Raw genomic sequence first — 22,649 nt, forward strand, 5'->3', positions numbered from 1 at the left:
GATGTTATGTGGTAAGTGTGGTCAGTTGTTAAACATATAAATTACATATATGGTATAAATTAGTGACTGAACACATATTAGTTGTGTATGTAATTTTTGACCTCTTTTTTTGGTAGACCATGACACACTATGTTTTATAAAAATTCACGTGTGCTTCTCCAAGAGTTTAATACTGTGCTTGTTCTTTATCACCATTCCTGTAAACAAACTCTTTCTTGACATGGAGAAGATATTTCACATTGTGTATTTGACCTTTCTTTGTTTCTTTTTTTTTTTTAATTATGGTAAGAACATTTAATATGAACATTTAACAAATTTTTAAGTGTACAATACAGTATTATGAACTACAAGCACTATGTTGTATGACAGATAAGATCTCTAGAACTTATTCATCTTGCATTATTGAAACTTTATGCCCACCGATTAGCAACTCCCCATTTTCTCCTCCCCCTAACCTCTGCAACCGCCATTCTACTCTCTGATTCTATGAGTTTGACTATTTTACGTACTTTGATGTAAGTGGAATCATGCAGCATTTGGCCTTCTGTGACTGGGTTACCATATTATCTGCAAGGCTCATCCATGTCGTTACATATTGCAAAATTTCCTTCTTTTTTTAAAGGCTGAATAATAGTGCATTGTATTTATGTACCACATTTTCATTATCCATTTTTATCTGTCAGTTGATATTTAGATTATTTCTACATCTTGGCTGTTGTGAATAGTGCTGCATTGAACATTTGGAGTGCTGTTATCTCTTTGGTTCCTGATTTCAATTCTTTTGAATAAATACCTGGAAGTGGGATTGCTGGATCGTGTGGCAGTTCTATTTTTAATTTTTTGAAGAATGTCCATACTGTTTTCCTGTGTATTTAATCTTAAAAGTGATCTTTAGGTTTTTTTCTTTTCTTTCTTTTTGCTAAAAGTGGGTTGAATCATGGTCTTTTTCTTTCCAAAAAAGGAGAAGCATTGCACAGTTAAAAATTTCATGACATGAACCTGTGTTTAAATATTTTTGCTGCTTCATATCTGTATTTAAAAACAAAGAGGCATGTTTTGAAAGTACGTATCTCATGGTGTGTTCAGTAAGATGGGAATATGGTAATAGGGAATTAGGAAGATGACTGAAGAAATATACTAATAATATAATTTCAGTTCCAACTCATATTTTTAAGGTCTAGAACTGAATTCTTATTTGTTTATTTTTGCATTGCAGTGAATGATCTAGGAGGGGACTTCAAGGGAGTTGGTAAAGGCTCCTTAGCTGCTGATAAGGTTGTTGAAGAAATAAGAAGGAAAGGTGGAAAAGCAGTGGCCAACTATGGTACAGTATTTGAGAGAACTATACTGCTTCTTTTATATTTCCTCAACTAATGCTGTTTCTCATGTTAATAATTATTGAGCAAATATCTTGGCATTCTAGTATAATTATGAGATTAGATTTTATCTAAGTCTGCCAAAGATGTTTAGTGACGTATTTTTTAAACTTTTGATGTAGATTATTTTATGAGTCTAACTTTTATTCAGTTGTTTATTTAATATTTTTAATAATGAGCACATGATATAATCAGTACATTACTGTAGATGTGAATATGAATATGCTCTCTTCTTAAAAGACCTGTCTTAGCTAAAAGGTCTTATGTATTTCTTCAGAGTTCTTCTTTTTAAAATTGCTTTTAAAAAAAATTTCTTTAAGTAATATAGTGTAAGAAGTGAAGTGGCCCCCTTCTGTACCCAGCCTTCATATTCCATTCTGCACAGGTAATCATTGCTGTATGTAACTTTCTTATCTTTATGAAAATGTAAGAGTCAAAGTTAGGCATTAAAAATAAAGAAAAAATAACAACAGCAAATACAACCTTTATGTTTGATGTATTGATTCTAATAGTATTTGTAAGGAATCTTCTTGAGTAGATTTACTTTAAAAAGATAGTGCTTACTGACTTTTCTGAAAATTAGATTGTTTTTATGGGCCAGGGAGAAAATTAGATTGCCAATGACTTTATTCTGAAATTTTAGAGGAAAGGAAATAGGATATGATTTGTTTTGAGAGTTCAAGGGAATAATGAGACAGACATTTAAGTTTTCAACTTAAAAAAAATTTCTGGGGTTTTAAAACCTATTTTGTAAAGATAAAGATTTCGGATTCTCTTCCCTGCCCCTCACTTTTGATATTCAACCTGTATCAATCAGGATTCAGTCAAGAAAACAGAAGCCCCTCTCGGTTTTCCAAGTGTGAAGGGTTTTATACAACGAATTAGAGACTTACCATTGGAAGGTCTGGGCAGGTGCATGTCAGGGAAACTGTTGATGACCGTCTCAGCCTGTGGCAGGTGGCTTTCAAGAGCTCACCTAGATGTGCTGTCAGTCTCACATCTGCAGCCTGCTCACAAGATTGCCTGAATTTACAGTCTCCTCCTACTTTATCTCCCTTTAAGCGAGTATCTCTTTTTGGCAGATCTAACTCAGGACCTTATGGGTTCCAGGGAAGGGACTTGGCTCCCCCTGTGATTGCAGAGGAAGTAGAAAGAGGCAGTGGTGATGTTGAGTTGACAGCTGACCATTTGACACACAGCTCTGGGGATACGAGCCCTTCTCCTGGGCTGATTAGCAGAAAATAACAAATCCATAATATTTCATTGAGCTTTACTTTTTGTAGTTAGTATTACAAAAACAATAGGTTTGTTTTCCAAATGTAGTGATGCAGAATTGAACATGCTTTTTCAAATTAAACACGCTCCTCCTTCCCTCTCTCTCAAAGTCCCATTTGCATCCTTAAGGGGAAGTGCTTATGTGGCTATTTAAAATTCAATAGAAATGAAATAAAATAGAATATTCCATTTGTCATACTAGCCACATTCCAGGCCACATTTCAGTAGCCACATGTGGTTCGTGGTTACCGTTATTAGTGCAGAAATAGGGCATTTCCATCTTCACAGAAAGTTCTGTTGGACCGTGGTATCTTGTATATTATTTGTCAAATACTTCTCATTTACCCCCTCTCCTTTTTTTTTTTTGTAGGTTAAAGGATTGTCTTAGGGACTAAATTTCTTTTGTAACATGTATCATTTATATTTTAGTTTGTCACGTGCCTGCAATATGTATGTATTTTCCTTGGAAACAGGTTCTGTTGAATGAATAGTATCTGTCATGTGCTGTGAGCCACAGAATTTAGAAGTCATTTGTAAGGGATATTACTGAAGTTTTGTCCTAATTTCCCTTTCCCTCAGATTCAGTGGAAGCAGGAGAGAAGGTTGTGAAGACAGCACTGGATGCTTTTGGAAGAATAGGTAATGTTTCTTTGCATTTATGGTACTAACAGATCAGCTTCTACCTTTCTAATGAAATATTTTTTATTTCCCTTTTGTTTATTAAAAACTCGTTTTTGGTAATCAAATTTTTAGATTTGTTTTAAATTTTAATTTTTTTTTTTTTTTTGCGGTACGTGGGCCTCTCACTGTTGTGGCCTCTCCCATTGTGGAGCACAGGCTCCGGACGCGCAGGCTCAGCGGCCATGGCTCACGGGCCCAGCCGCTCTGCGGCATGTGGGATCTTCCCGGACCAGGGCATGAACCTGTGTCCCCTGCATCGGCAGGCGGACTCTCAACCACTGTGCCACCAGGGAAGCCCCCAATTTTTTTTTTTTACATACCCTAATCTTATTCCACAAAGGGCTTGAGGTGACAGTTTTTATGCATGTATGTGTTGAGTTTGTTTTATATTTTTTTGTACTTTAAGAACCTTTAAAAAAACTTGTAAAAAAAAAAACTTGTAAGTATTTTCTAAGTTTCCTTTTTATAATAATTTAATCATACCCCAAATATATTTAGAAAATAAAAAATAAATCAGTATTTTGGCAATAGAGGACCCAGTGGAATATTTTAGATAATTATAATGATTCAGATTAAAATGATTCAGTATCTTGCAAATTAATTAAGATGAATTATATAAAATAAAAATCTTAATTTTTAAGAAGCATTTCAAATATATTGTTTAATTTTCCTGACTTAGTCCCATACATTGTTAGTAAAAGGTTATTGAATTACTAGAGGGAAACTATTGCAGAGAAGCCCAACATGTTTATAATCTGAAAAATGTTAATTTTTGTAGTTTGAATGTGTCCCCCCCCCCCCTTTTTTTTGGTCTAGCGTATGTATGTTTCTAGCTATATTTGGTTGAGCTTATGAGAGACGTGTTCACATAGTGTCTGACACAGGGATAGCGACCACAAAGTTTTGAAGTCATAAGGTGAAAATAGCCGCAAGATGGTGGTTGAACCTTAAGAAGTAATCCCTTTTTTTTTATAGTGAAAATGCAATTATGTATTAAGATAGGCCATCAGTTTCTAACTCTAATGGTTTCCTTTCTGGGCTTTTGACTTTTGAGTGGCAAGGAAAAATCTTTTAAACTTTTAATTTTCCCAGTGAATTTTGAAGTTAATTGAGGGATGCCTTACGATTACCACTGAGTTCTAAGAACCTAAGAGTTGTGTGACTGCTAATTCTGTAAATAAGCTCACAGAATTTTGGCAGAAGGTAGAGGTGGAAACATTTAGGTATGTAGACTTGAGAGGAAAGCACTGATATAATGGGGTATTTATTGTGCTTTTGTGAACCAGATTTTGTTTTGCTATAGGTATAAAATTTTGTTCTGCTAGCACTTGTTACCTATTATATCTACTTTTCCATGAGCGGGGGGGAGGCAGGGAACACTTTTGAAAGAAATGTGAGTTGTAAGCAAAGGCAAATTAATATGCTTGCTTTTATATTTGTGACTTGAATATTTTTATATTGTAGATGTTGTGATCAACAATGCTGGGTGAGTATTTCTTTTTAAATTTCCAATAAAGTTATGTACATGCAAACTTTTTTTTTTTTAAGTGTTGACTTTCTCTTCTCAACATATGTAATATCAATTTTTTAGAATTTTGAGGGACCGTTCCTTTGGTAGAATAAGTGATGAAGACTGGGGTAAGTTATTTTAAATATATGTTCTCTGGAACATACTTATCCATTTAGCCTTCTAATATTTGATACATTTATACACTTAAGGAAAAACTTGCTTCTACCTATTTTTGCTTCTGCTAATATAAGTGATGAATAAGCTTTAAAACTGAAAATGAACAGTTGGCAGAAAAGGCTTTTGTGACTTCCGTCCGTTTCCCTTTTTCTCTTTGAGAGATTGTCAGCATTTTCTTGCAGTATTAGCTGTTTCTAACAGCCTTTTGCATGCTTGTCCGGCTGTATGATTCTTATTTCAAGAGCAAGAGCAGGCTATGAAAGAGAGTCTGAGGCACTAAAAATGATGGAGATCGGAGAAGTGGGTGGGAAAAACCTAGACATAATTTTGAAACTTCTAATAAGTAGGAAAAATTTCCATTAGGAATGTCATGTTGGAAAGATTGAGTTTAGATGATGAACAATCACAGTTATAAAATTTTTTTTATCCTGTTTGCTCTTTTTTGCCCTTACTTTCACTGGCTATCAGAACTAAAACAAGCATTGGTGGCTGAGATGGTGGCAGGCATGGTAACTGAGATGAATGACATCATTGTTTATAGAGTGTGTTTCTGGGAAATATTGCCAGAAGTTCTTTTGGAGGAAGCAAGGTATCTTTCTGACTTAGAAGTAAGCAAAGACAGGCTTTTAGTTTCCAATTCCCTTATAAGAACTGAAGAAAAAACGGAGCTGAGAAAGATAGAATTTGTTGGCAGAGGAGACTTAAGCTGGTGCTTTGCTTTGAGCTCTCATGGGGCTGGAGTGTGTCCTCTTCTGGTTTCATCAGAGTAAGATTAAATCTAGAGTTGTTTGTTTATCTGAATCATCCTCCAAGTTGTCTGTTCATTAGATTGACATTTCAGAAAGCAGGCTTCTCTGTCTCTCTTTTTCCCTCTTCCCCTCCCTCTCTTTCCTACACCTCCATGCCCCGACCCCCAGCTCTCTCTAACTCATTTGCAAATCCTGTTAAAAATAGGGATTTAGGGATATACTGAACATTTTATAAACATTTCTTGATGAAGAACTGAGTGGTTTTGATTATGCTTTAACTAATGTTTGTGTTGAGTCCCAATTATATATGTAAAATTCTTGGTTATTTGTATTAATGAATTTTTATATAAAATAGGCAAAAATTAAAGATGGCATTGTACTTAGATGTGCATAGGCATCGTATTTAGGTGGCATTGTATTTATGATAAAGTTAGCTATATTAGATAATAATCTAATCATAAATTATAGGCAAAATGGGTATGAATTATTGATTGGTTATGTAACTGGAACTAAAGCTAAAATGATTACTCTGAGTGCAATGTGACAATAGTTGATTTTGAATGCTAGGTATAAAATGAACATCTTTGTATAAGTAAGTCATTGCTTATGTTGATTCTGAGATAGCTCTGTCTAGATTTGACAATATTCATGATAAAAATTTCTTGTTTTAGATATCATCCAGAGAGTTCATTTGCGGGGCTCATTCCTGGTGACCCGGGCAGCGTGGGATCACATGAAGAAACAGAAATTTGGAAGGTAGAGTTGTATGTGGCTGTCAAGGGGGATTGGAGATGGCGTGTGTGGGTTCTTATGTACAGAGGAAAAGAATTGCTTTGATGTTGAAAAATACACCTTCAGATATGCACAGGCTTTTTATTTTTTTTTTTTGCGGTACGCGGGCCTCTCACTGCCATGGCCTCTCCCGCTGCGGAGCACAGGCTCCGGACGCGCAGGCCCAGCGGCCATGGCCCACGGGCCCAGCAGCTCCACGGCATGTGGGATCCTCCCGGACCGGGGCACGAACCCACGTCCCCTGCATCAGCAGGCGGACTCTCAACCACTGCGCCACCAGAGAAGCCCCTGCACAGGCTTTTTAAATGTAGTTTTGGCAGATGCCTCCCCGTTACACTGGTGTCAGTCATAGATTAACGAGCTGGACAACTTAGTATTTCTTTTCACCTCCTACTTTTCATTATTAATGATTCTCTTGCTATTCTCTGATATTTTAGCAGTACAAACATTGAGGATTCAGCAGTACTTTATTCTCTAACCAAAATATCATTTTTTGTGTCCAGTGACCAACTGGGGAGAGATGAGTGGATGTTTTCTACTAGCTGGCACTGGTCAGACATGAGTTAGTCTTTGTAAACTAGGAACGGTAAGACTCTTATAGTTGCATCTGTGTGACTCAGATGTGGCAGACCTAGTAAGTGGACCCATGCGCTCTAATGTAAAAGTTATTCCTGTTAACTTAGTGTTCACACACACCTACTAGAAGTAAATTGCATGTGATATCTGTTCTTATTGGAGAGTTCTAGTATATCGTGATACTAGCAGTTTCTGAAAGTAAATGATAGGATTTACTTGTTCTACTAAGTAGGGTAAGTGAGATTAGGTCAGATTATGAGATGGTATTGTTTTAATATGAGGCATTTAATATTATCCAGAAAGGGAAAGGAGCAAAGTGATGAGGACTAAAGAATTAGAACTTCATGATCTAATATTTCTTACTAAAATTTTAACTTGTAAATTGGCAGTTTATTTTATGTTTATAAATACTTATTGTTTTCAGTAGATAATGAATATACATTCTTACACTTGAAGTCATTTGATACTGACCAGGGATTCTTTCTAAAACAATAAAATCTCGCAGTTGAATTTTGAGAGATTACTTTTATATAATTTAAATATATGAATCATGACTTTAAGGACCTAATGGCAGTATACAGAGTTGCTTTTGACAGATATAATAGTAATGAAAAAGAAAAAAAAATGCTTAGAGTTGCAACATTATCAAAATATAGAAAAGATGATGTTGAGAGATTGATTTTCCTTTTAGGATCATCATGACTTCATCGGCTTCAGGAATATATGGCAACTTTGGCCAGGCAAATTATTGTGCTGCAAAGCTGGGTCTTCTGGGCCTTTCAAATTGTCTTGCAGTTGAAGGCGAGAAAAGCAACATTCATTGTAACACTATCGCCCCTACTGCTGGATCACGGTTGACCCAGAACATTTTGCCTGATGGTAAGTAGTTTAGATTTTTTTAATGCTGTTCCTCACATACCTGTGTGGTGTGAGCTTTGTAAAAGTATTTAATTTTTTGAGTAGCTAAAAAAATTTCCTTACAATTTAAAAAAGCATTATATGTAGTTTATGTTCATTATAGAAAATTTAGGACAGCACAAACAAACAAAATCTGACCCATAATTCTACCACACTGAGATAAACTTTCTCTTTGTGTAGGTAGACATACATACATTTTTTCTTTACAGAATGAGGTAATAGCATTCTTACTGTTTTATAATAATTATTTTAAACAATTAATAGATTATGTTTTTTAGGGCAGTTTTAGGTTTATAGAAGAATTGAGCAGGTAGTAAAGAGAGTGCCCATATACTCCTCCTCCCACACAGTTTTACATCAGTGTGCTACATTTATTACAATTGATGAACCAGTATTGACCAATTTTTATTTATTTATTTATTTATTTGGCTGCATCGGGTCTTTGAGGCATGTGGCATCTTTCGTTGTGGTGTGCGGGCTTTTCTCAAGTTGTGGCATGTGGATTTTCTCTCTCTAGTTGTGGCACATGGGCTCCAGGGTGCGTGGGCTCTATATTTTGTGGCACACTGTCTCTCTTGTTGAGGCATGTGAGCTCGGTAGTTGTGGCACCCGGGCTTAGTTGACCCTCAGCATGTGGGATTGTAGTTCCCTGACCAGGGATCGAACCCGCATCCCTGCATTGGAAGGCAGATTCTTTACCACTGGACCACCAGAGAAGTCCCTGATTGATTAACTATAGTTAATAGTTTACTTTAGGGCTCGCTCTTTAGGTTGTACGATTATATGTGTTTTCACAAATGCATGATGGTATGTACGCACGATTATAGATCATACAGAATGGTTTCATTCTAAAAATCCTCTGTGTTCCATCTCTTCATCCTCTCTTCTTTTTCACAAATGTCTGGGAGGATTGAAACTCATTTCTTTTTATCACTACATAATATTACATGGTATGTAGGTGCCACAATTTTTTTTCATTCACCTATTGTGGAACATTTTGATTGTTTCCAGTTTTTGACAATTGTGAGTGAAGCTGCTATAAACATTCATGTGCAGGTTTTTGTGTGGACGTAAATTTTCAACTCATATGGGTAAATATTAAAGAGGATAATTGCTGGATTGTGTGGTAAGGCTATCTTTAGCTTTGTAAAAATTTCCAAACTGTCTTCCAAAATGACTGTATCGTTTTTCATTCCCACTAGCAGTGAGTGAGAGTTCTTGTTGCTCCACATCTTTGCCAGCATTTATTATTGTTAGTCTTTCGCATTTTAGTTCTTTTAATAGGTGTATAGGGTATTTCATTGTTTTAATTTGCAGTTCCCTAATGACTTATGATGTTGTGCATTTTTTTCCTGTGCTTATTTGCCATTTATTTGTCTTCCTTGATGTTTCTGTTCTTATTTTTTGCTCATTTTTAAATTGGGTTCTTTGTTTTCTTCTTCTTTTTGGGGGGGGGGGTTTGTTTTCTTGTTGTTGAGTTTTAAGAGTTCCATGAATATTTTGGAAACAAGTTCTTTATCAGATATGTGTTTTGCAAATATTTTTTCCCAGTCTTTAGCTTGTTTTTTTATTCTCTTTAGTCTCTTTCACTTTTTTTTCATCCCCCCACCCAGGTTTATTGAGATATAATTTAGTCTCTTTCACTTTTGAAGGATAATTTCACTGGGTACAGAATTCTGGGTTGGTAATTTTTTTCTTTCAGCACCTGAAATCTTTCACGCCACTCTTCTTTTGCTTACATGGTTTCTGAAGGAGAGTCTGACATAATTCTTCCCTTGTTTCTTTATGCATAAGGTATTTTTCCCTCTGTGTTCCTCCAAGATTTTCTCCTTGTTTTTTCTGCAGTTTGAATATAGTATGCATAACAATAGGTGTAGATTTTTGGCAATATTCTACTTGATGTCTTCTGAGCTTCCTGGATCTGTGATTAACTTTGGAAAATTCTCAGCCATCACTACTTAAAATATTTCTTCCGTTGTTTTCTTTTTTTCTTCTACTTCTGGTGTTACCATTATGTGCCTGTTCTTTTTATTTTAATTAATTAATCGATTAATTTATTTGGTTGGGCCGGGTCTTAGTTGCAGCAGGTGGGCTCCTTTAGTTGTAGCTCGTGGCTTCCTTAGTGGTGGCTTGCAGGCTCCTTAGTTGCAGCACGTGGACTCCTTAGTTGTGGCATGCAAACTCTTAGTTGTGACATGCAGACTCTTAGTTGCGAGATCTAGTTCCCTGGCCAGGGATTGAACCTGGGCCCCCTGCGTTGGGAGCGTGGAGTCTTCACCGCTGTGCCACCAGGGAAGTCCCAATATATCTTTTGTAATTATACCACAGTTCTTAGATATTCTATTCCCTTTTATTTTTTTGTCCTTTTTTCTCTTTGCATTTCATTTCAGTTTGGGAAGTTTCTATTGACATATATTCAAATCAAGCTTACTGATTTTTCTTTTTTCATTTCAAAGTTATATATATATATATATTTTTTTTTTTTTTTCCTGTGGTACGCGGGCCTCTCCCGCTGCGGAGCACAGGCTCTGGACACGCAGGCCCAGCGGCCATGGCTCATGGGCCCAGCCACTCCATGGCACGTGGGATCTTCCTGGACCGGGGCATGAACCTGTGTCCCCTGAATCGGCAGGCGGACTCCCCACCACTGCTCCACCAGGGAAGCCCTGTTTTTGTTTTTGAGCATTTCCTTTTGATTTTTTTAGCATTTACTTCTGTCTGCTTACAGTAGTCATCTGTTCTTGTAAGTTGTCCACTTTTCTCCATTAGAGCCCTTAGCATGTTAATCACAGTTACTTTAAATTCCTAGTTTGATAATTCCAAAATCTCTGCTATATTTCAAGCTGGTTCTGAGGCTTGCTTTGTCTCTTCAGCCTGTACTTTTCTTGCCTTTTAGCATGCCTTGAAATTTTTGTTGAAAACAGAACATGATGTATTGGGGTAGTAGAAAGTGTGGTATTCAGAGCTTTATTATGAGGTTTCACGTTTATCTAGCTAGGAGTTAGGTTGCATTTATTGGTTGCTGTAGCTGTTGGTGTCAGAGGCTACATTTTCCTCTTCGTCATTGTTTTTGTGCCCCCTGTTGTCTTTGGGTTTCCCTAGGTACTCTGTGTTTGCAGCTCTCTCAGTTGTAATCCACTGTTGTTATACTGGAGCCCTGTTGAAGTGGCTGTAAATTATGGCGAGGGGAAGTGTTCTATAATCTTATGATTAAATCCCCATGTTTTTCAGCAGGTCAAAGTCTCTGGACTCTCACCTTCAGTAGAGTTTTTTAGCCTTTTTTCTTTTTCTCCCCTTATTTGAGACAGGAAGGCTAGACGGGTTCCACTAGTCTAATTGTTCTTCCCTTAAGTCAGATAAGGCTCTGGTAGCTTCCCTTGAGGATAGGTCTTTGTTAAGGAGAACAGAATGCTCTGGGCATATTTCAAAATGATTTTGTTTTATTGATTTATTTATTTTGTTACCCTCTCCCTTTTTCTCTGTAACATTTCAAAGCAAATCTTAGATGTTGCGTCTCACCTAATAAATACGTGGAAATGTGTCTCTAACAGATATGGACATTGTAACCACAATGCCAATATCACACCAAATAAAATAATTCATTAACATTGTCTAATACCAAATTTATATGAAAACTTCCTCATTATCTAAAAAGTATCTTTTTAGAGTTAGTTTATTCCACAGTGATCTAAACAAGGTTCACAGTCGTTTTGTTACTGTATCTCTTAAGTTTTATTTAACATATAATAGCTCATTCTCCTTTTTAAAAAAGTGCCAATTATTTGTGGAAGAAACTGCGAGTTCATTTGTCCTGAAGACTATTCCTCATTCTTGATTTGGATTGCCTTTGCACTTTTGTGGAAAATCAATTGACCATGTATGTATGTGTGGGTCTATTTCTGGATTGTCTGTTCTGTTGTATTGATCTATGGGCCTGTCCTTTTACCAATACCATGATGTTTTAATTACTATAGTTTTACAGTAAGTCTTGAAATCAGGTAATGTGAGTCTTCCAACTTTGTTCTTTGAAAACATGAAATACAAAGTTTTAAATTTAAAAATTTAAATGTATGATTGAGAGCCAATGCTTATTTATTTAGTTATATAATAAATAGAATACTTGACTGGTGAAAAACTGTGTATGGTTTTTGATACTCCTGGTTTTAACATATTTCTAAAAAGAAAATATCTATAATACTTTAAAAGTAGTTTCTGTGAAACAGTAGAAAACAATTGATGAGTGAAATTACTTTAGAATTAGCTGCTTCATGGCATACAAATGCTTTTTCACAGTACCATTTTACTTTCCACGTTTGAGCTAACGTTCATTTTAGAACTTGGAATTTGTAATACCAAACAAGTATGTACTTGCTAGCTTTTCCTAAGAGCTGTGCCTAACCAGTTTGCTTTAGTGTAGAAGAGCTATTTGTACCTGAGATCTAATTTTTTTTCCTTTTCTTTTGTCAACAGGGCCATTTTAAAAAGTCCCTTATTTTAAAAACTCTTTATACTCTCATATCTTATTGAAGGAATTCTTGTTAAAGAACTGGATTATTTAAGTATAATACTACATATATATGCACAACAGTGTAGGTTACTGGCAAGAAGTAAGGCATCAAAATGTAATGCATAGGGGCTTCCCTGGCGGCGCAGTGGTTGAGAGTCTGCCTGCCGATGCAGGGGACGCGAGTTAGTGCCCTGGTCCGGGAGGATCCCACATGTCGCGGAGCGGCTGGGCCCGTGAGCCATGGCCACTGAGCCTGTGCATCCAGAGCCTGTGCTCCGCAACGGGAGAGGCCACAGCAGTGAGAGGCCCGTGTACCGCAAAAAAAAAAAAAAAAAAAAAAAAAAAATGTAATGCATAGTCATGAACTCACTGCGCAACCCAAGAATTGGAATATTACTTGCATCTAACTTTATACCTTCTATTCTATTCCTCTGCTTCATGCCAAGAGACAACCACTATTTGGAATTTTATGCTTATCATTTCTGTGCTAGACTCCTACCTAAGTCACTTTTTGCCATGGGCTGTAGACTTTCTTGGGGAAGCAGCAAGTTTTCAAGAAAATATTGAAAACTTTAGCTTTTAGGGCTTCCCTGGTGGCGCAGTGGTTGAGAGTCCGCCTGCTGATGCAGGGGATGCGGGTTCGTGCCCCGGTCTGGGAGGATCCCACATGCCGCAGAGCGGCTGGGCCCGTGAGCCATGGCCGCTGAGCCTGCGCGTCCGGAGCCTGTGCTCCGCAATGGGAGAGGCCACAACAGTGAGAGGCCCGCGTATTGCAAAACAAACAAACAAAGAAACAAAACTTTAGCTTTTAAATTTGCTTTCCTTTGAGAATGTAGCTTCCATTAATTTTGACCTCTAGAGATGTTAAGTCACGGTTTAATGTAGTATCTTTTATGCCCACCAAACCCTAGTGAAAGATGTTTGGAGAATAAGATGTACTTTAGACAAATAATTTAATCTTTCTGGACCCGCTTTCTCTTCTGTAAAAGAAGAGAGTTGTTACAGATCATTTTTAAAAGCCCTTCAGATTCTGAATTTGTGTTATTTTAAATTTTGGTATTTATTACTTTTTTATAGTTTAGAAAAAGCTGAAAATTTATTTTGCCTCAGCGTTTTTCCTCTTTTCCTCTGAAATACTAACTTACAGGCTGTCAAAGGAATTATTTGTTAAAGAACCAGGTGTTAAGAGTAATGTGTGGAGACATTTGCAATTTCTTTTCCCCCTTTGAAATATATTTGAAAAATGGAAAGTCATATATGTGACTTACATGTTTCTTACATGAAATGAAACATAATCTTAGGATGAATACTCATGAACTAACTTCCCAAGCTGTATTAGTTATTTACTGCTGTGTAATAAATTACTTCAAATTTTGTGGATTAAAACAACAAGTATATATTATCTCACAGTTTCTGGGGTCAGGAATACTGTAAAGTGAAAGGTTTTTAGAGCTGCTCTTTAATTTACAGGGACTGTAAATGTCATCTTTGTCACTTTAAAATATAAAACTATATTTTGTCCCTTCACAGTTAAAATTTACATTTATTTGATTCTTTAAAGATTATAAGATGTATTTACAAATCGTGTCTCATTTGAGCCTTGCAGCAACTTAGTAGAATAGGCAGGTAATGCATTTTAATTACCATCTTACAGATACAGACACACGTCCAAGAGAGTTGAGTGCTGTGCTCAGTGCCCTAAATTGCCTACATGGCAGGGCCAGCAGTAAAATCTAGGTGTTCATGCTCCTTGTGTAGTACCTTTCTGCTCTGTTAAGTTGCTCACAGAAGGTATGTAACAGGAAAATATTTCTTACACTTTGTGACTCATCAGTAATGGTTGCAAGGTCCATTTTACATCATCTTACTGTCGTTACAGTTGTCAAGGCTGTTTTGTAGTGTTCTAGCTTCTGGGAGAGCAAAATAGTTTTGGGAATGAATGGTACCTAAGTTCATTATGCTATGTATGCCTTTGCTCACCAGTCTTTGCCAAGGCAGCTTTAACTTGTCTTCTAAACAGTACGTTACCCATCTTGGAAAGGTATATCTGATGCCTTCTATGTTAGAAGCCTGAATGTCTCCATTGGGATGAAAAGATTCTTCTAAAAGCCTTGGATGTTAATACTAATTAATTATGTATATCTAATTTTTTTCTTGTTTATTTAAAAAGTCTCTGAACCTATAATTTTATAAGTGAGGAATTTTCAGAAAGTAAAATGATTGATTGAATATGTATATATTCTTGTTGATAGTTTTTTTTTTTTTTGGCTATTTATTTCAGATCTTCTGGAAGCTCTGAAGCCAGATTACGTGGCACCCCTGGTCCTTTGGCTTTGCCATGAGAGTTGTGAGGAAAATGGTGGCTTGTTTGAGGTATTCTGCACCTTTGCACTTTCTCCCAAAGCAATATTTGTGTAATTAAATATAAAAAAATGATTCAAAAATTAGTATTTTCCAATTGTTCACATTTGTAAAAATCTGCATCAGTTGGTATCACTTGTATATTTTTTAATATTATGTATATGTTATAATTAAGGAACAAGTATGACTAATGTCCTTTTTTGAGAAAGTAACAGCAACTTTGTAAATTGTTCTTCCCTAGTTCTTCATTTCTGATATTCTTGTCAAATGAAAATGTGACTGACTGGTTTGATGTGTTTAGTCAGATACAGAAAGTCTCATTTGGTTAGAGATGCTGAGTAGTAAGTTAAGTGAAAGGACAGAGGTGATGGTTTAAAGCCAGCCAGGCCAGGTTTTGATTTCTTGCTCTGGTAATTGCTGGCTCGCTGGAATATTGTACAAATTAACCTCCCTGAGTTTTCGTTTTCTTGGGGTTTTGTTGTGAGAACTGGAGATCATATTTTTAAACTCTTAGCATACAGAGCAGCCACCCCTCGATTTTAACTATTATATCAGTATAGCAGGAATTCAGTCTGGGTATGATAGATCAGTAAACACAACTTATTATTTGTATTAACTTTAAAAATAAACTTTGCTATGTTTCCCTGTTGCAAAGCTTTACATGTTTGCTATAAAAATAAAAACCACACATAATCCTACCATCCAATGAGGTTCAGTTTTCACTGTATAATCAAAGTCCCTTTAGATCTCCTTATGCTGATTTATATATTTTTTAGTCCTCATTTGAGTTTGATCTCTTTTTTCTTTTCTAGCATGAACTGTTATATTTTAGACCACCCCCCTTTATTTGATTCTCTGTGGTTGTATAATAATAAACCTGTTGCATGTGGAATACATGACATCCAAAGATATTTCTTGGTAGCAAAATTACCTGGCTCAGTTTGAAGTGAATGATATATATTAGCCTGATTTATTTGAATAAAAAGCTGTTTAGTAAATGAAAAACAGTCTATGCAGAGATAGGTGCCTCTGCTTTCTTAATCACAGTCGTTGATTGTGAATTGTGGAAAATTAGAGGTGGAAAGAACTTTACAACTCTAGATTTACAGAAGAGAAATTTAATAATATCAAGCCCTGTGGAGCTCAAAATTTGGTCTGCCTGTCTTTTTATCTCATTAAGGAATTTTTAAAAAATTCTTTGTCTTTTACATTTATGTTTGTTATTAATTCTGTGAACAAAAATAATATATGCTTTTGTAGAAAACTTCAAATATATAGGGGAGTATATAGAGGAAAATAAAAATCACCCACATTACCACTATCGAGAGATAACTCCTATTAATATTTTTGTGGATATTCTTTTCCAGTCTTTTATTAGATGTGCATTTTACACGAATAGGCTTTTTTTTTTTAGGTATACAGTTTACACACACACCCAAACATACACAGATAACTAGGATAATGCTGTAGATGAAGTTTTGTATGTTGTTCTTTTATTTTACTATATTGTGAACATTTTTAGTAAGGGACATTTGCTGTGTGAGATTGAGTACAAAATACAGTAAGAGAGGTGTGTAATATCCTGACTTAAACCTTGAATGTAAATTGACACTTTGTTTGCCAAGTTTTGATAGATATCTAGAGTGGCAGATAGAGATTTTTTGGATCGACTGGAGCTGTTGTTTCTAGCACCTGTGAGGAGTTTGCAGCTTGTTGCTTCACTCCCCAAGTATGGTAAAAGATGATATTTTTCTTGCCTGTTATCAGTACCACTGCCACTTTAACTACTCTGACAGCATCAAGGCCGATTGTCCTGTTAATATACGTAAAGGAATGAGTGATTAGAGCCACTGAAAAGTGTGCTGTCTGCTGGTACAGTTTCTTCTGTTATATGCATGTGGAACACTGTAGTTGTGGTGTTTGAAGATATGACAAACAGATTTTCTTACATCAGACATTTTCTTCTGAGAATTTCCTTGAATGGCTTCTAGAAAAAATATCATCTTTCTGTACGGTGATTAATGTATTTGGTCATTTGCCTTATATATAAAGGTGTTTCATTAAAATGAGTATATGTAGTTCATTAAGTCAAATCCTGGCTTTATTTTTCTTTGCTTTTTATTTTTTTTATTCATTAAGTCTTTCCAGAAGGACATGTATTTCAAGTGATGTGCTGGGCAAATTTGGTATTTATATTGTTTAACCTTCATGGTTACTTCATGAAGAGTGTATTATTATCCTGATTTTACATAAGGGGAATCTTGAGTTTAGGGAAGTCAAATTATTTAACCAGGATCAGACAGCTAGTCTGTAGAAGAACTGGTATCACACCTTGGTTTCTGTGCAAAGTCATGCTTTTCTGCTATATGCATTTCTGCTATATTGTGTTGCTTTATTTTTCTACTCTGATAACATGAATAGTGCAAAGTCATGCGGGCCAACAGACTTTTGTAGAGCTGCATTATTTTCATCCATTGTCATCTAGCATTCTGATACTTGCAAAAAGATAGCTGCCTGTTTTGTTAATTTCATAAAAATTTTATTAGTAATTTCACATTAGATGGTATAACTTCTTCCTCCTCTTTTTGGTAGGTCGGAGCAGGATGGATTGGAAAATGTAAGTCTCTTTTGGTTTTTGGTTTGCCATACATTATTTCCATATCTTTAAAACTGCATATCCAGGTAGAGCTGGGTAAAGACCTTGTCAAATGCCGAACCACTGGATTTAGTGCACGCATAATCAAACTCAAACATTGTTATAGCAACAGGTCTTCTAAAACATGGAAATTGCCCTGCAGGCCTGTGGTATTTTCAAGGATCTTTTCAATTTTTTTCCTATTAGCGGTGCTTATTCAATATTTGTTCTGTCCTATTCAGAACTGGCTGTTTCTTCAGACAGCACAGTCTCTCTTTATATTGATGTTTGTATTCCCATGTCTCCGACACCCCACATGCCTGTTTAGCAGAGTAGTGAGTGGCAGGGAGGGCGTTTTTTCAAGATGGGAAGAGCTCTGTCCTAGGCAAGTTCTCCAGTTCTCTCAGTGATTCTTTTCTTCCTTGGAGCATGAGACATCAGAAGGAGACAGTGGGGAATCACACTGGACAGCTTTCTAGAAGAGAAATTGCAGCTGATCTATAGAAATTATTCTCCTTCAGCCCAATAGTAAATTCATCTGGCTTAAATCCTCTCTTCCCCCAGTTCTTAAACCTTGTGAGCTCCAAATTGGATAATTACTGTATGGTGTTTAAAAAAAATTGTGAACATTCCAATATCCCAATTCAAGTTTTCAGTTGGATGCTGGTATCAAAATTAATTGAATTATTTAAAAGGCTGCCATTACTGGATGACATTATTACAACATATTGTAGTGTATTATTAATGACTATTCTCTAAGTTATGAAGTAACTTATTCAAACATTTTTAAGTGTCTTATGACATCTTTTAAGAAAGGAAGATCAGTTGTTGCAATAAAAGCTGTATATGGGACTTTATCAATAGGAAATCTCTAGAAGCTTCTGTCATTTCCCAGGACAAACCTTCAATTTAGTAATCATCAAAGTCTGACCATTCTGTTTAAATAAGGTTCTATTTATTCCTCAGGCTTTTAAAATGTTAAAAATTATCTTTATGGAACTTATGCAGCAATGATGATTTTTGTGAATCTGGGTGGGCAATCTAGTTGACTTCCCATGGAAAAGGAGGAAGAGCAAAGGGAGGAAAAGGGAGAATTATGTGGGGTTGTGTGATATATTAATTTGATTATCTGGAGTCTTTGACCTGTTATCACCACTAGTTTTCAGTTTGCTATTCAACAGAGCTCTATTCTGTTCTGTTACCTTGAAGTGTATTATCTAAGTGATCTTTGGTGATGAAGACAGTCTTTTGGTGTGATTATATATAATTTAACTTTCTGATTCAGCATTTCATCCTACCTTTAGTAGTATCTGGCATAGTCAGAGGAGGGAGAGGTTTTCCCTTCAGCTTCAAATATTAGAAAAAGAAATTTGACATCCTAATGGGTTTGTTATTTTTTTAAAATTTGTAGTAAAAATCTTTAGAAGTTAGAATCTTTTTTTCCAAATTCCATTTTTCTTGATGTTAAAAAAAAAATTCAGGGGACTCATGAATTCTACTTTCTGTCTCCCTCTTAAACTATGTGTTCAGTATCTTGGTTTTATTTCTATAACCAGTACGATGGGAGCGGACCCTTGGAGCCATTGTAAGACAGAGGACTCAGCCAATGACTCCTGAGGCGGTGAAAGCTAACTGGACGAAGATCTGTGACTTTGATAATGCCACCAAGCCTCAGAGAATTCAAGGTAAAGAGTCCCAAGTCAGTTTAGTCCTGGTTGGGTAATCAGAGGCAACAAAGGATTCTCTTCTCTTATGGAATTGTCTTCTTAATTGTGATAACTTAGATGCTCAGATCATCAAGAGCACATTTTCTGCTCCAGTAGGTATTAGAACTCTCCAATTTAAAGTATGTATGTTACTCCCACTGTCAGTTTTTCAGTTTTCTTATGATCCTGATTTTTTGGTATATGTGTGATTGAGGGGACGTAAGGAGGTGTTTACCCATTTGTGCTCAATGCATCTATTCCCCATCTGGTGGTTGGTTTCAAAGTCTTGCCTTATCTAATCACATGTTCCTTAATCTGACCTGATTTTTCTTTATTTCCCCAAAAGTTTATTTAAGTCTTATATTATTTAGGCTTAGGTCTTTTTTCTCTCTAGTGAATAGATTTTGCTTTGTTTTAGCACTTTGTCTTTGCTACTGTTTCTCTGCCTTTCTAAGATGCCTCTCATTCCTTTTATCACCTCTGCTAATCTCGGTGCTTCTTTAGAAAAACTCAAGCCCCAGATGTTCAACAAAACCTCCCCAGATATTCTGGGCTTCATATTCTGGGCTTCAGCTCTTTCTTAGCTGAACTCTTACCACTTGAGCGTCTAATCATGACTGCTTTCCACTGCTTTTGTTTCATAAGTGTGTGGTTTCTTAACTGCATAATAAGTTCCTTTGGAGGCAGAGAATGTATCTTGTATGTCCTTTTGTATTTGGTGCTAGCATAGTGCTGAACTCATAGAAAGGATTTAGTAAATGCTTGTTACCTTGAATTATTGAATCATCTGTGATATGCCACAGGAAGAGACGGCCAATAAAAGTCACATTATTTTTTCTAGTATAACTCACATATGTATATAGTATATGAAATTTAAAGGACCTTTCTGGGAAGGATCATGAATCAGGATTATTTTACAGAAAAATCTTTTTTTTTCCCTTCCTAGTATTATATTTAATGTTTGATAGAAGAATATATCTGAAAAATGACTGTTCTTTTTTTTTTTTTTTAATCCCAATGTTACTTTCTTGTCTGCTGGTACACTCACTGAAATTTTCATTATACTTTTCTCAATCAGAGGATAACATGATTGTTATGTCATTAGCGGTAGCATTTTCTGTATTCTTTTTTTTTGATATATGAGGTAAATTTAGTCTACGAACAGCAGTCACCTATCAATGAAAATTAGGAAAAGGAAAAAGGATCTTAAAAACTCTTCTCTGAGGTCAGGATTCCATTTTATTGCCTTAAAAGTATTAGACTAATATAAAGAAAAAGCTAATGATGAATTATATAGTTACAAATGAAAAGATAACCCTAGTATTTGAAGTACAGTTAGAAAAAAAATCTTACACTTTCTGTAGAATCACGACTTTCCGAGCACCCATTTCATCATTTTCATTTTACAGATGATGGAACTAAATCCCAGAAAAGCTGAGAAAGTGGCCCAAGCTTTCTCAGTGTTTGAGCCAAGAGTTAACTCAGGTGGTCTGTCTTTGAGTGCAGTACCGCCAGCCTGTACCGAGGTTACTTCAGTTAAATAGCCTCCCATCTAGGCAGCAGCCTAAATGGGGTGGTAAGAGGAGGGTTGGTAGGCAAGAAACCTACCTAGTGTCACCAGGAATGGAAGAGAGCCCTGGTCATCTCACATTCTGTAGTTTAGTTATAGTTTTTGTCTGAGTTTAGAAGGAGGCCCATATATCTAAGGTTTGTTAGAAAGGTCCCAGAGCTTTTGGAACCTTATGGCATATGTGGATACTCTGTGAATCTCCTTTATTAACCTTTTAGACCCCAGAATAGCAGCTTCTGAATTCTGTCCGTAGTCACTGGTCATAACGGTGGTTTTCTCTGGAAGAATTTTTAGTAATGTTTTCTGAGCAGTTACCTGTACAGAGACCTGGGGGGTAATCTTGACATTGTTGCATCCTGGAGGAGGGGTGATGGTGGGGAGAGAAGGAAAATTAGTTGTCCCTCCACCAGATGGAAATTGCACATCTGTGGACAAGGATCCGACTTTACAGAGTTGTAAAATCACTCAAAGACTTTGCAGGCTTAGAGCCTCTTTGGAATCATAACGTGGGGAGAGTATGTTGGAAACACCCAGTTATCTTTGGTCTATTCAGAGTCTTTCACGATTTTTTCCTGCAATAGCCTGACATCACGCAGTCAGTTCATGAATGCCAGTGAAGGTTCTGCAGCAGGCTTGCTGGATGATATAGGAATGATTGTCTAAAGCATTGTAGCTTTTCTTAGTCACGTCTGTAACAAAAGCTTATTATTTTTTTTTTTTTTGAAAATAGCTTACATTTATTTGGATTTCACCAGGGGAATATTAGCTCTTTAGGATATTTGAAGATGATGCTTTTATGATCTTTATGTAATAGGTTTACCAAAGCACTCTGTCTTATTTAAATTCCAGTGATCCTAAAGAGAAAATTCAATTCGTTCATCCTTATTTATCCTGAAGTTGATTGACTTGAATCATTAATGATTTAAATTTTTTTTCAGTACAAATGAAATATAGTTCAACTATATAGGAAAAATCTGGAAGTTTGTCCTGTAGGTCACTATTTAAATAGCACTGTAAAATAACTGGCTAGATATTTCACATATGCAAATTGCTCTTCCCACTCCATAGTGGGACTGATTTTTTTTTTTTTGATTGTTTTTAAATTAATTTTTATTGGAGTATAGTTGATTTACAATGTTGTGTTAGTTCCTGCTGTATAGCAAAGTGAATCAGTTATACGTATACATATATCCACTGATTTTTAGGTTCTTTTCCCATATAGGTCATTATAGAGTATTGAGTAGAGTTCCCTGTGCTATATAGTAGGTTCTTATTAGTTATCTATTTTATATATAGTAGTATGTATATGTCAATCCCAGTCTCCCAATTTATCCCTCCCTGTCTCCCTCCCCACTTGGTAACCATAAGTTTGTTTTCTACATCTATAACTCTCTTTCTGTTATGTAAATAAGTTCATTTGTACCATTTTTTTTAGATTCCACATATAAGTGATATCATAGATATTTGTCTTTCTCCTTCTGACTTAACTTCACTCAGTATGACAATCTCTAGGTCCATCCATGTCACTGCAAATGGCATTATTTCATTCTTTTTTTATGGCTGAGTAATATTCACCACATCTTTATCCATTCATCTGTTGATGGAAAAAGCATTATTATTGTTATTTATTCCTTTTTTTAGAATCAATTGGCAGTGTAATTGAAGCTCTAAATAAAATAGATTCAGATGGAGGAGTTTCGGCAAATCATACCAGTAGTGTGACATCAACAGCTACATCAGGATTTGTAAGTGGAAGAGAAAGGCTAACGCTTTGCCTTCTCTGGAGACTTTTTTCTTTTCTTTCCTTTTCTTTTAT

At 35.9% G+C, this 22,649-nt stretch overlaps 1 protein-coding gene across 10 annotated transcripts in view; it reads left to right on the plus strand.

The window, feature by feature from the left end:
* HSD17B4 (hydroxysteroid 17-beta dehydrogenase 4) overlaps positions 1-22,649 on the plus strand; it is a 179,896-nt gene that overhangs the window by 49,613 nt on the left and 107,634 nt on the right. For all 10 annotated transcript variants that reach the window (XR_009563448.1, XR_009563447.1, XR_009563446.1 and 7 more), the window contains 10 exons: positions 1,217-1,324; positions 3,231-3,290; positions 4,797-4,818; positions 4,924-4,970; positions 6,440-6,524; positions 7,828-8,015; positions 14,843-14,934; positions 17,515-17,539; positions 19,114-19,242; positions 22,475-22,578. Coding sequence is in view for 7 of the 10 variants with exons in the window: in XM_070045176.1 (XP_069901277.1) it covers positions 1,217-1,324; positions 3,231-3,290; positions 4,797-4,818; positions 4,924-4,970; positions 6,440-6,524; positions 7,828-8,015; positions 14,843-14,934; positions 17,515-17,539; positions 19,114-19,242; positions 22,475-22,578 (860 nt within the window). In the remaining 3 variants the exon portion in view is untranslated. The remainder of the gene's footprint in view (positions 1-1,216; positions 1,325-3,230; positions 3,291-4,796; positions 4,819-4,923; positions 4,971-6,439; positions 6,525-7,827; positions 8,016-14,842; positions 14,935-17,514; positions 17,540-19,113; positions 19,243-22,474; positions 22,579-22,649) is intronic.

This window comes from Globicephala melas, chromosome 3 (assembly GCF_963455315.2).
Source record: "Globicephala melas chromosome 3, mGloMel1.2, whole genome shotgun sequence".
NCBI lineage: Eukaryota > Metazoa > Chordata > Mammalia > Artiodactyla > Delphinidae > Globicephala > Globicephala melas.